This window comes from Centroberyx gerrardi, chromosome 12 (assembly GCF_048128805.1).
Source record: "Centroberyx gerrardi isolate f3 chromosome 12, fCenGer3.hap1.cur.20231027, whole genome shotgun sequence".
NCBI classification, from domain to species: Eukaryota; Metazoa; Chordata; class Actinopteri; order Beryciformes; family Berycidae; genus Centroberyx; species Centroberyx gerrardi.
Window position 1 is genome coordinate 18,316,029 of NC_136008.1, and position 17,393 is coordinate 18,333,421.

The 17,393-nt window shown below is 42.0% G+C and overlaps 1 protein-coding gene across 1 annotated transcript in view; it reads left to right on the forward strand.

Moving 5' to 3' along the window:
• The window catches only part of mtbp (MDM2 binding protein), a 34,460-nt gene extending 18,025 nt beyond the window's left edge, over window positions 1-16,435 (forward strand). Inside the window, exons 12-23 of the mRNA XM_071895843.2 lie at window positions 326-505; window positions 2,202-2,315; window positions 5,029-5,193; window positions 8,180-8,273; window positions 8,451-8,612; window positions 9,438-9,536; window positions 10,124-10,387; window positions 11,554-11,714; window positions 12,325-12,437; window positions 14,232-14,345; window positions 14,903-14,968; window positions 15,558-16,435. Of these exons, the coding sequence (XP_071751944.2) occupies window positions 326-505; window positions 2,202-2,315; window positions 5,029-5,193; window positions 8,180-8,273; window positions 8,451-8,612; window positions 9,438-9,536; window positions 10,124-10,387; window positions 11,554-11,714; window positions 12,325-12,437; window positions 14,232-14,345; window positions 14,903-14,968; window positions 15,558-15,596 (1,571 nt within the window). The 3' untranslated portion in view covers window positions 15,597-16,435. The remainder of the gene's footprint in view (window positions 1-325; window positions 506-2,201; window positions 2,316-5,028; window positions 5,194-8,179; window positions 8,274-8,450; window positions 8,613-9,437; window positions 9,537-10,123; window positions 10,388-11,553; window positions 11,715-12,324; window positions 12,438-14,231; window positions 14,346-14,902; window positions 14,969-15,557) is intronic.
• Window positions 16,436-17,393: the final 958 nt, after the last annotated feature.

Sequence of the window (17,393 nt, forward strand, 5' to 3'; positions counted from 1 at the left end):
AATGGCCAGCTTAACTTTTTTTCCAACTCTTCACAAGTTAAACCTGTCCGAATGCATTACACATGAGGTAGGATTCAAGGTTTGAATCGTCTATGAACCATTAATGAGGTTTCAGGGCAATGATATTAGGATTATGGGTATAAAAAATTGGATAGAAAATGGAAAGTCTAGTTTCCCTCCTTCAAAACAAGGCTTTTGTGATTTCCTCCATAAAAGCTGAAAAATGCCCTGCCTGAATCAATTTATATGGTTAAAAAAGTGAATTTCCTACCCGCTGTGGATTAGCTCTTTACTTCCCACTGTCCCCCCTGGCTCTGTCCCACAGTGCCTGAGGTGGAGGTGAAAGGTGAGAGCGCCCACTTCTTCCTGTTGGTCCAGGGCTCAGAGGACACTGGCAGAGGAGCCTGCAGGGTCAGGATGTTACACTCAGCCAATCAGATCAATGGAGCAGCTGCCATGGCAACAGTCACCGGGTTGTTGAAAGAGAAGTCTCTGTCATCATCAGGTACATTGTGTTGGAGTGTTGAGTGTGTGTTTGTGTGTGTGTGTTTCTGTGTTTGCTATGTCAGCTGCAATGAATTACAATGTCAGTGTGAATGAGTTGGTGTCACTTTGATTTGCTACACTGTAAACCCTTGAATCTCAGCATCTTTGGCCTGTGTGTGTGTGTGTCTGTGTGTGTGTGAGAGAGAGAGAAAGAGATATATGATGACCTCCAAGCAAATACCTTTATCTAAGTCCCCTATCAAGTTTCCAGAACACACCATTATTTTATCGACATTTGGAGGTTTAAGAATTTCCAGCGGTCATTCTTTGTCTGCCAAATCCTGAATTGTTAAAAAAAAAATGCCCTCCAAGCGTCCTGTTCTCTTGTAGCAGCTCCTTAGCCAGATTGGAATGGAAGCCCTCCCAGCTTCATTGACAGAAGTGTTCTGTCTAGCGGGTGTCCTTGTACATCAAGCTAGCTATGTTACCAAAGCTGATAGGCTCCCACGCTACCGGCCATCCTGACTCCAAACACTTCCTTTTTTAGGCCTCTCTCTCTCTCTCTCCCTCTCTCTCTCTCTCTCTCTCTCTCGCTCTCTCCCTCTTTCTGTCTGCCCCCCTTCCCTCTCCCCCCCCTCCTCTGTTCTGTTACAGTACTGTAGAAGTTTTGTATTTCTTTTTCATTGCCAATCAGAACAATATGTTCTGTTAAGGAATGCCTCCTTGTTACCAAAATAGGAACAGTCTTCGATGTACAGGAGACAGGAGTGAGAGGGAGGTGGGTGCTGGAGGGACTGAGGGAGGGGAGGTGAAGAGAAGGGATGGAGTGAATGTATGGATAGATGGGGGAGGACTGGATAGATGATTGGATAAAAGGAGGAGGAGGGCAGGGAACAAATGTACCTCTGGATATGAGTGAATAGATGGATGGATCTGTGGATCTTGCCACACAATGCACTGTTGTTTTTGTTTTTCCCTAAACTAAAAGCTTCTTGTCTGACAAAGTCCTTGTGTGTTCTTGGGTTTTCTACGACATTCAAGAAACCAACTGTGGTGTTTTGTCCAGAGAGTTCCTGCTCTTGTTAGCATTTTATGCAACCTTCAGGAGACATTTTAAAATACTTTTAAAGCAGAGCAAGACTATAAAAGGTGCCCCAACTGCTGTAATGACACTGCAGAGCTTTCACTAATAATAAAAGTCTGAAGCTGCACACCTGAGGGTTTTTTGCACCAGCTAAACAAAAGCATGAAATATTCAATATATTTTTGTATCTTGTACTTGCATAAGATTTCTGGGTGAGTTTCAAGTGTCTTTTCCCCATGTAGTGGTTATGAATAGAATTCATTAGCCGTATGTTTGCTGCCAAAAGTGCCAGCATTGCGGCAGTGAGCTTTTTTGTTGTTGACTCATCTGCAGTGTGATATGAATTTTAGATCAGAATATTAATTTGAGGAAAATGTTAGGCAATAGAAAATTAGCTTTTGTCAGCCATGCTGAAGCAATGACAATGGCAAAAATAGCGACTTAAGCTCACTGTCCCAATACTTTCACTATGGATTGTATGGGGCGTCAGGGAGTGGTGGCTACTGAGATCTAAGGTCAAACTTCTACTCTAAAGAATATGCAAATAAGGTGGTGTAAAAGAGAATTGAAAAATGATCCTATCATACTCTGAATGTCTGTTTTAACCCATTCCCTTCCTTTACCCATCCAGGAAGAAATGTTGGCAACAGTCTCCGCCCCCTGCCCTGTTTCCAAGGAGACGGCCTGCTGAAGAGAGAGAGGAGGGTGACCCAGGTCCAGACACTGGTACTCAAAGAATGTCTCAGTAAGTACCGTATTTAAAGACCCCTTGAAATGGAAAACAAAGCACAGTTCATGACATGTGGTTTTGGCAAAAACGAAGTGAAAGTGGGAGTTAAACAAGTTGAACGTACGTGGGCAATGCGGCAACACTGGCCAAATGTTTAACAGCAGTAAATTATTACATTCTGTTGTAGTCAAACACATTTTGTCACCATTTGTGTTGTAATTTACTGGGATCATTGTGCTTTTCTAATTACTAGCATGCTAACGAATGATAAAAAACAACTTACAGAGCTTTATACACACATTTTCTTAAAGACAAGCCCCCCAGCACAGCACCTTGAACTCACAAGATATGTTAAAGAAAATGTTATGACCCCAAGCAGGATGAGGAAGCATTTGAGTAGAGAATGATGAGAAAAGATTATAGGCTGTTAAGAGAGCAGATTTCTCACAGACATAATTGTTGTGAAATTCTTTACCTCTGTGGAGTACCTTATGGTTAGGGACAAGACTTGACAATTGAAAAAAGTACTTTTTCACTTCATGTGGACTTTAACAGAGACACACACTCACACATATTCTCACACACCTGCAGGACTTGCCCACTGCAGGGGCAGCCAGGGGTTCAGCACTCATTTACATGATGGGGAGTATTTAAGAGGAATATGATGGCCTCGGTATGTAGCTAACCCGTTCCTGACCCCTAAGATGGCTGCTGGCTTAGACTTGCATGACACTCCTCTTTAATTAGCCCTTCTTTTCACATCATCTCCACGTTATCCAGTCTGACACTACCGTCCCTGGGAGTTGTATTCAATCCTAATATTTAATCTGAGTCCTCGTGGTTTGGCGAGCAAAGGCGCATACCATATTACTTGCAATGTCATGGGCTGGAAAACATCTCACGCCCTTTGTTGCACGGCTCATCTCTTTACTTTCCACTCTTCCATATTTTCTGTAACTGTATACTATATTAAAAGGCAGAAAACAACTACAAAATACTTAAAAATGTCAATTAATGATTTAATAATGATGTTTAATAATGTAATAATATCTAAATAAATTCATTTACTTGAAAGTAGAATGACCAACAGTGCTGTTGTACTTTAGTTTATGACTGTACATGTCAGTTTTATTCTCTTACCCAGAGGTGGAAAAGCTGCCTGTTATTTGATAGGAGTCCTCAGTAGAGGCACTTAATATAAATTCAACTTAGATCATCTGTCACTAAGATATATCCTGAGAAACAGCCACGTTAATAGAGGAGACCATCATGTGAACTCTTGACTTGATGAACTGTAGGGGCCATTTGGAGCCTCCTGAACTGTCGTCAGTTTGAACTCTCATCTCTCTCTACCCTTTAGCGCAAGCTCGAGCGTAAGGCAGCAGCCAGAAAGGTTCTGTAGGCATATCATTATTTTACAGTGGCACATGATGTACCCTAGGCAGTGGAGTGAAATTCTTCAGCAGGGACTTGAGGAAAAGCAATGAGGCTTTTCTTTGAAATGACAATGAGTGGAATGAAGAGACCTGACAGACCACAGACCTTAATGAAATGCAACGGACTACATCCTGACTTGGCATTAAAATGGGAATAGGCATGTCCTCATAAGATGCAAAAGTTGGAAGCATTGTGGCAAAGTATACCTCATTACCTCATCAACTGTGTGTATGTGTGTGTGCATGCAGTCATAGGTCTGTCAACTGTCCTTCTTACAGGCTCTGGTGTGTGTACTGTATGTGTGTCAAGGGTTTGATTTTGATTGATTTTGATTCTCAGAATTTCAAGTTTTCTGCATGTCTAGCTCCCATCCATTTCTAATGTAGTGTTCAATTATCCTCCATTTTCATTGTCCCCATCACACCCATGTGTTGCTCTCTGCTTGTTGACAAACATCATGAAAAATACTCAAGAGCCATATTTTACAACGTGCTACAACAACTACACCATGAACTTAAGATAACGCGAATAAAATGATGTTGCTTTTTTCGTAACAAAAATGCTACCAGACTGAAATTTATTAGGAGAGTAGTGAACATTCAGTTTAATTGAGCTCTTTTACATTAAAAGATATTTGGCCATATTTTTGCTTTTAGAGAAAGACTATAAATATTCCCCACCTTTCATCATTACGTCTGCCTCCCTTTGCCTCCTGAGCCTCACCTCAAATTGTCCAGAGAGTTTGCTGTTTTGACATTTTGTTGTTTGGTGTTGTCACTGATGGGAAATCTCTGTGTGTGGAAATGACAAATTGAAACTTAAGAGATAAATACACTTGCTCCTAAACACCAGCAAGTTAGCGCTCTGTTGAGAGAAACTGGATTTACCAACAGTGGCTGAACTTGCTGCAAAACTATCTCTTCAATACCTCCATCCCCACCAGCCACTAAGAAGAAATTTAGGTCAGTATTGAAGTCCTCAAAATCTCCGGCTGCCATTTGGGGCTGGCAACGTGTGAAGCTGCCTAGTGCAGCTGGATGGAACTGAAACCAAAACTAATTAAAGGAATACACTGAGTTTTTTGGGGAGATTGGACTGTTAGTCAACCTACCCGTTAAGTGATGAGAACATAGACACCAAAATCATCCATCACTTAACATGGAAGTTGACCAGTGAGCCAATCTCCCAAAAACTTGGTGTATTCCTTTAACATTTAACTGAAAAGACAAAAACTAAAATCTAAATCAAAAATGACTTCCAAAATTAAAACCAGGTGTGTTTGTGTGTCCAGGGCGGCGAGTAGAAGCATCAACCCCAGCCACAATACCAGTCAACGACCTGAAGGTCCTTCTGAGCCTGGCCAGGGAGCAATACCTGAAGATGACTGATTCCAGTCTGCCCTCTGCTGCCCCCTGTCTGATGGAGGACCAAAAGACCACAGCCTCCAAGACCTCAGGTAGGTGCCTCAGGTCTACGAGAGAGAGAAACAGGAGCAAACGGTATGCTCACAGTGGAAATTTGTCAATGGTCTGGTTTTCTTTTTCATTTAAACAGAGTAAAACATGCCCCATCCTACCACACACATGCATACACACGCACACACGCACACACACACACACACACACACACACACACACACACACACATACACACATACACATTGTGAAGGAATACCACTTTTGAAAAGTATGTAAGTACACATAATTGCAAAATTACATGCTGAGACTAACACTATGAGATAACAACAACTAATCATCTGGTGCCCGTTAAGAACAGCCAGTGCTTAATTTGTAAATAATGAAGTCCCAGAACACCAAGGGGGTAGTGATCCTGTACTGTAAGCCTAGCAGCCTAAATATCTGAACGTCTATATGACATTAGACTGAGGGAGCTCTGACTATATGAAACTGGGGGCAAATAAAAAGGATTTGGTTATTGTATGCATTATGTTCATGTTGTCCAAAATGATGGGATTTACAAACCTATATTGTCCTTCAAGTAGTCATCCCATATCAAGATATAACTGCACAACATAAAAATGCAGCTAGAACTTAATGCACACTCAGCTGGACCGCGCTGGAATATTGAAAAGCCACATACTAAGCTGTGGGGCTTAGCCATGCGCGTCAAGCAATTCTCATGTTATAAATGCTATGACATTAACTGCCAACTGCCAATTATTTATTTTACTCTGCACATGTGCAACTTCCCATATGTTTAACTGTGGGACTTACAGGTCTATACACCAACAAAAATGTGTGCTTACCTTGTCTAATTTTCCAAAATGGTCTGCACCACAGCCATGTCCTCCTATGCACCCTCTCTATTTTGCATTTTACGTCTTTCTGTGGCAGTTCTATGTCCTTTAGCAATCCAAGACCTCACATCAGAGACAGGGTTCAATTTGGTAAACAGCAAGTTTCAGAAAGACAAGTGATGATACGGTGGAGATGTGAATGGACGCACAGTTTGAGGTGCAAATCAGGTTCATCTGCGAAAAATCCACGCTCACACTCCGCACTGGAGATGGGAATGTTGTACAGATGGGAACAGCTGCTGCAGAGGAATGACTTTTGCATTTGTGTCTCTGTACTCCCTAAAGGCCTGAATGACTGTCAGTGGGAAACTGCTGGCAGAGTGCTCCAGTCTCAGTTTCTCCATATAATGCTCCTGTACACCTTCAACTTATCAGTGAACCTGCTCTATCTAGTTCTGTCAGATCCGTGTCCTCCTTCAACATGCCATCCTCCAAGTTCCTAACCAAACACCAGGAAAACTCCTCTTGTTGAGAGTTCTGTTGCTGAATGTGTTGCCTTGGCTGCACCGATAAAACACCCTAATTTCCCTGGAGATGGCCCTGTGCACCCCTGTTACATTCTCTCTTCTGAAGCTCAAGTAAAAGTTCACATAAATCTTCCAATGCATCATATATGGTGCCTAGGTTATTTACAAACACATTGCAAGGCCACTGTAGGTTTGTTTAGTAAAGCTGTCGTGGGAGGGATCCTCTGCTGCTGTTATAAAATGCTTATAATGGGCTGAGTAGTTTTTCCACACAGCCTCCACTGTTCTAAAACTTGATGCTACCCATCTGCACTCGCTAAGCTCCATTCCATTTTTGTTTGAGGAGCTGTAAAGCACATACAGCTTGTCCATCAGCATTTTAAAATGATTGATAGCTCCCACCTCTTTTATTACATCACCTACAGCGAGCTCCAGTCTATAGGCTGAGCAGTACCAAACAAAAATATTAGGGGAATCCTACTGCCACTCCACTCTTGCTACTCCACTCCCCAACCATGACTGACACATCATCGCACATTTTTCCAAAGAGGGTTTTGGAGAGAAAGTCCTTGTTCAGCTTTATGCACTCCAGTGCAGATAATAGATTATGCACAATTCCCTCAGCAGTTAGGTCATCCAGCTCCACAAAATCAGCAAAAAGATTTGCAGGCATGTCCATATCAGCCAACTAAAGCTTGACGTACACCATTACGGCACTACACTAGTAGACTCATGTAGTATTAAGCTTTTGGGATCGCAATGTACTATTCTTCCAAACAATTCATTCTTCATTTCAGATGAAATATATTTATATTTTAGCAAGCTACGTTTGAATGGAGAATTCTCCCCATATCAATTCAGTTTAGCTCCTGACAATCAATCTCTTGTTGAAGCCATATATGGGCCGATTACATTTTGCCTCTTTGCATGCTGTTCTAAAAACGCTGCTTGCAGTGGTGCTGCAAGCAGCAGCTCAGACTTACTATCAACTCTAGCCTGTGAGAGAGTGTTCTCTTTCCCTTATCAAGGATGCCTGCTGCTGCTAGTGGGTCTTGGTTTGGGAATGTCCAAAAACTTTTTTTCTGAGGGCCCTTTGCTGTTTTTGAAAAATCTGAAGCAGTGGTGGTTGCTATGGTTACACATCCCCGTCCTCTCTCGGCCCAAACATCCTATCTTCTTACAGTGTTGTGGGCCTAATTCAAAACGATGATGAATGAATGAATGAATTTGACAATTTCATAAATGTGCCCACTTGATAACCCCAGTGACATACCTGTACTCGCACACTCAATCATGTAACACTAAGATTAGGTGGCTGGTGAATGGTGCTACCTGTCTGATGGTCCTCTAGATTTATGACTGCATAGCCTGATGTCCTCTATAGGCATCATTGTGGGTTGGTGCATCATTCTTTCGACATCTGAATTGGGCCTCTGTATGAATGCTCACTTATTAAATTGGAGACAAAAAGAAAAAAAAAACAACTTCATGCCACTAGAGGTGCTGGATCCACACAAAACGGTACTGTAATGCAGGTGGTCCCAAACTGAGACGTGCCAAATCCTGCTGGAACACAATTTCCAAATTAAGCACTGAGAACAGCTGTTACCAAATTCTGACCGACTAAGCTTGGTTGTATTTTCCCCTTGTCATTGTAGGGTTTAAGAGCGTTTCCTCCCAGCATTCTGATTGGCCAGAGAGGAGCGTCCTCCACAACATAGAGAACCTGCAGAGGAGACAACAGAAGAAGAGGTAAATTGGATTTACTCGGGTAGTATAGTTGTAGTTACAAGCTATAAGTTTGGCCTATTGTTTGTTGCTGGCTCGACACGCTGTCCCCAGGGTACTGAAGACCCTCTGCAGAACTAGACATCTGAGAACACCTCTGTGTATTGCTAATCTATCTGTTCTGTATCTTTTGTCTCTTAGGTTTGGACTTTTGTCAGGTCCCGGCTCCAGTGACAGCCTACTGGGTCCTAAAGACAGTCAAAAGGCTTCCTCTGCTCTCCTAGATGCCAGAGAACTTCTAAAACACTTCACATCTGACGGCATGCCTACCGCGGAGCTACAGCCACTGGCTATCCACAGAGGGTAGGTTCAGTCTGGCTCCATGGTGAGTAGCACCTTGACATCAGAGATCGCCTGTCCATCTTCAAGATGTATTTATATATGTAAGGTGATAGGAGGCTAGCTTACCCCTTTTAGTTACAGTGAAGCTTACACATCCATATATTGTAAATGTAGTTTATTTTTTACAAGGACAGATAGAACAGGGATCCAGGCAGACATAAAGACAGACATAAAGAGACAGACATATAAACAAATAGAGGCAGTCAAATGGGCAGACAGGAACACAGACAGACATCTTGATTGATAGATAGAAAAGACTGCAATAGACTGAAAACAGCAGACACTTTTATACACAAAGACAGACATGAATCAAGACAAATAGCTCAGTACAGAAAGATATATATACCCAGGCTGACAAAAGGACAGTACACACGGATAGATAGACAGACATGGCATCTGTATGGGCTTTATGAGTTTGTTTCCGAGAAGCTCCTGAGTGAGAATCACAGTTGATGAGCCCATAACGAGGATTTGATTATGTTCATTAGCCTACTACAGTGAGCTCACAATGTTTTTAGGAAAAACACATTGAGTTGAATAGAATCCACAGTATCTGTAGAAGAAAATGCATTACTCTAGAGCAGAACAGTCATTAATTAGTGGTAATAATGTTGCTGTCAGGCCAAAGTGTGCCTGTTTGAATTAGTGAAATTTGTCTTACTTCATGAAGAGGAGAGGAGAAATTGATAAGCAAAACAAAATCATGTCATGTCATGACCAATTGACTGTCTGTTTCTGATTCTTCAATGTGAATCTCTCTCTCTCCCTCTGACTCTCTCTTTCCAGAGGTAATAATGCGTTTCAGTTGTCACCAGACTTGTCTCCCAGGAAAGTCAGCCAGCTGCCCTTCAGCAAGGCCTCAGCCTCCCACTACCATGGCATAGAGTAAGTGTCTCCAAACTATGCACAGCCCATTCAGGTACTTGCAGAATACAGCTAACTTGAATTTTACAGTTTGGTGACAGCGGAGACAATTATGTAAAATTCAACATCATTAACTACATAACAGGCTAACAAGAATAAATGTAAATAAATAAATGTAGATTTGGTTCAACGATTATGTAAAATTACATGGTTTGGATGGGAATCTGCAAACTGAGGATGGGTGAATACAACTGCTGGTGTGTTTTTCCTGCTTGAATATGATTTACATCCACTTTTTCATTTGGGTTCTGGGGACCCCTGGCTTAAGTCCATGCTTAACAAAATGCACTTTTGAGGCCACACCATTCATCTTCCTTTGTCCCACTAAGCATCCTTCTTCCGTTTACTTCGTATGATCTGACAGATGTCCCCATGTCAATGTGGATGCTTTTCAGGAGGCTTAAGTTGAATTCTTTGTAGCTTCTGGCTAGACAACCAGTGTGAATCTGGACTGTGGCCAGGACCCTTGTCGGTCTCCATTACTTCTTTATTATTTATTTCTTTTTGTTAATTTTCTTTTGTCCTCATCATATTATTTCTTTGTCCAGGTTCTGCCTAGACAACCAGCGGGCCTTGGACCGGGACCGGGCATTTGTACGGCTCCAGTCTCGTCTGATTCGTTACGAGACCCAAACCACCTGTTCCAGGGAGCCCTGTCCCCTCCCCTTTGCCCTCAGCCCCGCCCCCTCACCTGCTGTGATGTCAGAACCAGGAAGTGTGCCTGACGGAGAGACGCTGCAGAATGCTGATGTGGCACGCCTCAAACGCAGGTCCTGGGACACGGACCTCACAGGAGGATATCCTCGCAAGAGGTAGATGTATTGTGTATGTGTATTGAGTGTTTGTGTGTTCTTCGGTGTGTTTCTCTTGTATTTCTATCTTTGAGGTCCAAATGTTTGAAGGATGAGAAAAGTGCTCCAAATGAAGACATTTTATCATTTCTGAACATAAAAGGCTTCTTTAAGGGTAGGGTTAAAAAATTGGAGAGGTTAAGAGGGAGTAAGTAAGGCGAATAAATGTCTACACACTGTTGGGCGTGGGGGGATAGAGAGCAATTATCATAATTCATGAAAGGCATAACCTTGAGAGAATTGAATGTGTGTATTAATTTGTGTACCAAGTTCAGCACTATTTATGAGAGGTCCAGAGGTTCTCAGTAATATGGTACAATTACCAGAAATAGACAAGTGAGGATGTCTTCAAAATGGAGAAAGAACGTAAAATGTAAATTTTATCTTTCCTTATCATTGGTTTGCATTCTTGGCATTAAATCCAGCTCATTCAAGGTGGGTGTCAGACGACAAGGATGCACCGGATGTTCGTAGAGAGATTCATAGACAGGATATCAAGGTGCAGCCAAGGTCTGGAGAGGCAGTACAGTGACAGGGGGGAACAAATCAGTAGCCCCGATGTCCGGGACGTTCATATTTTCAGCTGGGACAACCACATTTCATCAAAGCCCGACGGACTACCACTGTTCCCTGTCTCTCACACACACACACACACACACACACACACACAAAACCTCTCTCGTCCAATTTCTTTCAAGCGCATTATTACAGTGACGAACAATGAAAAACTTTGTCTCGATTTGTTCTCCTGGCAGTCATTTGTAAATCTACTGATGAAGTAGTTTTTGATTGGCTGCTGCAGTAATGTAATCATTGTATCAGACTGTGGTGGTAAAGAGGGAGCTGAGCCACAAAGCAAAGGTCTTGATTTACTGGTCTGTCTTTGTTCTGACCCTCACCTATGGTCACTGGAGGGACTACAGTACATCATCTGCTGGGGAAAAGGACATCTGGGCTGCTCTGCTTGCCCTGTTGCCACTGTGACCTTGACCCAGATTAGTGGCAAGAACACGGATGGATGTATGGGGGGGTCTTGGGTTTGTGGTTAACATGGCATGTTGTGATTTTATAGTTAGTAATGCCTAACTGTGTGCCTGTGTCTTTATCTGTGTGTCTGTGTGATCCAGACTGGCGAAGTCAGAGAGCAGCGACTCTCTCTGCTCCCAGAGCAGCGGCAGCAGCGGGACACACCCCTCTGTGAGATCACTGCGACAGCAGCCAATCAGATCCCAGTCCACCTCCTCTGCCACTTCCTCTTCCTCTTTAGCCACAAGACGGACAACCTCAGGTAAGACAAAGTCTGAACCTTAGATGGGAAGGGGCTAGATTTCTGACTCAAGGGTGGGAGTTAGGTCCACTTTGTCTACACGATATTGTAACAAGTCTCCTCGGTCACTGGTATTTATGGTTGGAGGCAGGCCTACAGACTGTTGTGGTGCTTCCACCAAATCAGCTTTCACACCTAAATGTGATAATTATAAATATTAGTCAACTAGATCGAGTAAACCCTAATTATTAATTGATTTACAGAAAACTCAGAAAACACTAAAACGTACAGACAGTGTCAAGAGAATCGTGTAGAATAGGTAAAACGCATGATCTTAGCGACCTTGAGCATGGTTCTATCACTGCTGCACCGCTTCCTGCATCTTAGAGACGGCCGTCCTCCTGGGATTTTCGTGCACTGATTAACACATTTGCACACCAAGCCCAAATTTTCGTGCAAAAACCCACATGCGGACCTTTACAAGAAGAGACTTCATATATTCTTATTAGAACTCGCCACTGCTGCGAAACTTGCATGCGTCAGAATTTTTTTTTACCTTGAACCTTGTTTTGAACTGTTGTCAGTGGAACATCTTCTGGTAACTTGACATTGACATGACATTACTGTTTAGGTTTGGTGAATCCCGCTGCTGCTGAAAAACCTAACCCCCCACAGCAGAGGACTCATCATGGCCAAACAGAGGACAAATCTGCCAAGGAATCACGCTCCCAGAAACACCACAGGGTAAGTGTGTACGTGTGTGTGTGTGTGTGTGTGTGTGTGTAAAGGAGGGGCAGGGCATTTTAATCCCCTGCATCCATTCCCAATGATTTTCAATGACACGGTGTAATAGTTTGCTACACTACTTTATTCCTGTCTTTTCTTGAAAGGAAGATGACATTTTTTCTGTTTTTATTTGCTGGGCACTTGACACATACTGGGCAAAAAGTAAAGCACATTATTTTAAGACGCTATGAAGCAGAAATCAGAGCTTAGTGCATAATGTTTTACTCTGATTAAAAAGCAAATAAAGGTGGTAATTATGAATTGAAGTGTGTCATGTTGATGAAACCAACTCATGACACAGTCAAAATATTAGTGCAGGTGTCGAGTACGCCACCCTTCACAGTGTTTACAGGAAGAATGGAGAACAGTGATGTTGTTGCTGTTTTGTGAGTCAGTTTGTTGTAGTTTTTTTTGTCGGTTTTTTTGGTTCTTTATCATCTTCTTTGATTACCTTATGATTCAGAACATCTCTTAACTCAAAGAATATTTTCCCTTCATGTAATCTTTAACCCAAAAAAAAACATTAGTCACATTTATCATCGAATTGCAAACACTGATGACAGATAAGGGATTAGTTCCCATTGATTACAATACGGAATGCTAACATGGTAACAGGACATGAGTTAACTTTTTGTATATCACTTTTAGATACGCACGTACACACACACACACACACACACACACCCTGTGCATATACTGTACATTTCTTCACAGAGGTCAGATCACTGGGTCAGGGGCAGAAAAGCGTAAGCTGGGAGCTTTGGCAGGGATAGTGGCCATGTAGTAATACTGCATTTCACCCTCCGTCAAGTTACTGATTTACATTCAGATCAAATCATTTTCCATGTGTCTAGTTCCAAATACATGATAATGACCAAGCAGACTCTGAAAACAAGGCGCTGTTTTATCCCCCTTTCTCCACCAACGCTACAAACACACTCTGTCTCTCTCCTCCCAACGAAAACCTGACAAGTTCCGCAACAGCTTCCAACAAAGATGAATGTTTTTTCTTGTTTTTTTTCATGTGTGAATTGTAATGTCTGTGATGCATCATAACAATGTGGCAGAAGCACTGTAAGAACTACAGATTATCTTATCACCTGCTTCCCGCCTCCACCACACACACACACACACACACAGACAGACACATACATGGACACATGTGCACACACACACACACTCACACACCTGCGCACCCACATACAACTCACAATCTGCATCCCGACCTTGAGCTGTTCTGATTTCTGATTACTATGCAAACAGGCTTATCATCCAAACACAAGTTTAGGAAAGAACAGTTGGCCCTATTCAAAAGTAATGATAGCAGTTTATTCAGGACAGAGATTAAAAGCTGCCTTTCTACTCCTCTTGAGACTGAATGGCACCGATGATTCCTCATAATAATTTATGATGTTTCCTCAGAACAATCAATGTGACGAGATTAAAAGCAGATCTATTTATTTCAGAAGTGTGTTTTCCCTGTCGACGCTCAAGCGGTAAAATATTTGTATGCCTGTTTTTTGCCTCAGAGCGTACATGATGAAGGTAAAGGCATTTTTGTGCAAGGATGTCCCACAAAGCCAAGACATTATGACTTTCCTTCGTTTGAAAAGCGAGCCATGTTAGGGTTAGTTTTAGAATAGGGTTAGGTTAGGGTTTGGTGGTTAGGGAATGAGAAGAAGTGGATCTAATGTTTTCACAAGTGTGTGCGTGTGTCTGTTTCTCTCTTCATCTGTTTGTGTGTGTCTTCAGATGCTGAAGGAGGTAGTAGCTAAAACGCTGAAGCACCACGGGATCACTGCCGAGCATAAATGCTTCGAAGCCTGCAGCCAAAGACTGTTTGAAATCTCTAAATTCTACCTCAAGGTTAGTCTTTTTACTGCCCACACACTGTCAGTTCTGTTCTTTTGCTGACAATCAAATTGCCTTTATTTATGCCTATATGCATCCAGGGCTCGCAGTCTTGACCAATTCTTGTATTTTTACAGCATGATAAATCCTCCCTTGAAACATAACCAGGATGGCAACAAATTGGCACAACTTGACTGCAATTAATAGACAGATCGAAGAACTTAAAGCTGTGTCCTTTGCTATTTTTTCCAATACCCACATTTTCCATGAATACACACAAAGTCATTCCAAATCGCCTTGTAGTTTTCCTGGTAAGTCCAAATCAGGTGCTTTTATTTGGTGGAATATACTCACAGAAAACCTATAGTACAATAGGTATAGTACAAATGATATACAGGAGTTAGACCTTATATACACTTTTCTTTTTTTTCTTGTGTTCTGGAATGCAGTTGTCTTGAAATGTTCTTTGTATTGTTTCAGCACATACTTCTTCATTTGAATAAAGTGTAAAGCCCTTTTTTTACCTTCCAATGTCAAATGAGTGATTCTCCTCCTGTGCTGTTTGATCCCAGGATCTGAAGACGTCTCGGGGTCTGCATGAGGAGATGAAGAAGGCAGCCAGCAGCAACGCCAAACAGGTAACGCCACCCAACAGTTAAGCACATACCTACAGTATACGGCAGTGGGGTTGGGGATCCCCCAGGGGGTTGCAAGATAATTCTGGTGGATTGAGAGATGATTAATGGGATAGAAAAAAAAACCAAATCTGATTTTCTCTAATTTTTGCATTTTTTCTTGTGAAATTCTGGATAGTTTTAAGCCTCTAGGCCTCCTCTGATAATTATTCAAATGAAATGACCTTAAAAGGGAAAATCATTCTTTGGTTGAACTGTTCACCACTCTGCATATTCACAGCTGTGACGGGGGGTCATGAGTAGGCAGTACTTCGTTTTAGGGGATCATGAGCCAAAAATGTTGAGAACTACTGCAGTACGCAGTCAAAAAATCAGCATCATATAGAGATGGTGGACTCTTACTGGTGGATTAGAAAAAATGGTGAAACAGCTAGTCATAAATAGTAGACACCAGGAAGTGAGCGCTGACTCTAGATCTAACATGCTGCTGTAAAAGTGTGCTTTAAAGCCTGAGATCCACTGTTGTATGCTACAAGGCTGAACCAAACCCTACTAAAATTATGTTCTTTTTATGTTTTTCCTTTTATTGTAGGTCATTGACTGGGTGCTGGAGAAGGCATCAAAGAAATGAAGAAGAAGGACCCAAATAGAAAGTGAATAATGTGTCGCTTTTGATTTATCAAGTCTTATAAAACCACAGAAAGCTGGTCCATAACTGTAGCAGCTCAGTGAGTCTGGATGCTGCGTGCCATTTGCGTTTGTCTAAAAGGAAACTTTTCTCTTCCTTGTTCATCATCTTGTTCTTTCAAACCTCTTGTTTTTTTAGTTTCATAGGTAAAGGAGAGATCCACGTTAAAACGGTACATCTTGTGTTACATTTCACCACAACTTGCATTATAAAGGGATTTCCTACTAATGCATAATGTGCTGCAGGATGACTCAGGATGTGTTGTGAACGCAGATGTGTCGAAATCCTCATCCTCTTTAAGCCTTCCTGATTAGTTTTGAATCATTAGACTAAGCTTGTTTTAATGAACTTAATCCTTTATTTAATTCTATTTGTTTCTTTTACTGAGGAGATCACACAGAGGCGAACCATTTTTGGGCTGTATTATATGTTTTTTTGAACTTGCTTATGCAGACTTGTGTTTGTGTGTGCATCCACCCTGACATCCTCCCAACTGTCCCACATAGAGCCATGAAACGTAAAGCACAGTGTTCAGTGAAGCTGTGGCACAAATCTGTGTAGCACACTCTGCTCCGGCCGTAGTCACTGAGACACCACAAGGGCTTAGACGTTGGCGGCCACACAGCAGGCTGCAGTCATATCATTTGCTCGTTACTGTTGTTTTTAAACATGATTTTAAATCCTTCCCAGTATTTCACTTAACTTGTTCATTTTGTTTCTGAAAGCTGTAATATTTTTTTAAGGCTTTATGATTGTGCATATTTTACTGTCATCTTTATGTTTCACGTTTTAGCTGTTTGTAACACAATAAAGTGTTTTTGGATCTTATTTTTGTGCACAGTATAACTCTGCCTACCAGCTTGGCCGGTTGGTGGTGCGAGAAAGCTAACGTGTGTGTGTGTGTGTGTGTGTGTGTTTGGGAAAGAGATATGTAAATGATTGAGTGTGACTATGTGTGTGTGGTGTGTGTTGTCTCTGACAAATATGTATATGTATTACATATAACTGAAACATAACTGTTTCCAGTGGTTGATAGCTTTTACTCAGACAGTGAAAACAAAGCTACAAGCAGTGCAGCACATTGTACAGTGACAGTCAGAAACCTCCTGTTTGTTCTAGTTTGTCCTTGGAACAGACTGATAAGGAACGCTGCTAAGACTTCTGGAGCCTCGTGACGAGACGTGACACACAGAGCCGTTGATGGAGACAGTTGCACTGTTGGCGCCATGTTGACGCCTCTTCTTTAGAGCAAAGAGATGCTGGCTACAGATAGGTACCAACACTCTCCATAGGCATCATTTAAGAAATCCATTCTTAACTCAGCTACTCGAGAGAAACCCAGTGAAGATGCATGGCTTACTCCGATATTAAAAAGGGTTACTGTGGCGTGTAAACAGCTTTCTGCGCAAACTGTTCAGTACATTTTTATGTCACCAAAGAAAAAAACATGACAGCTAGCAGTACCTACTACTAAGATTGGGATCATCATTTCTTTCCAATGTATGAGAAGTAGGCTACTGCTCAGCCAAATAGGGAGAGGTTAGCTGGCGGACCGTTCTATCTGTGGATGGGACGCCGCAGTCGGACAGGAATATTCTGCCAATTGTGTTTTTTTCACAGCAGCAGGGAGACTCAATCGCAGGGTATCAAAGGTTCATGTAAACAGCTTAACCTGAATTAGACATTAACCAGAATATGGCCGGTAGCCAATGTCACCATGGTGCCTGACATTGATGGCCA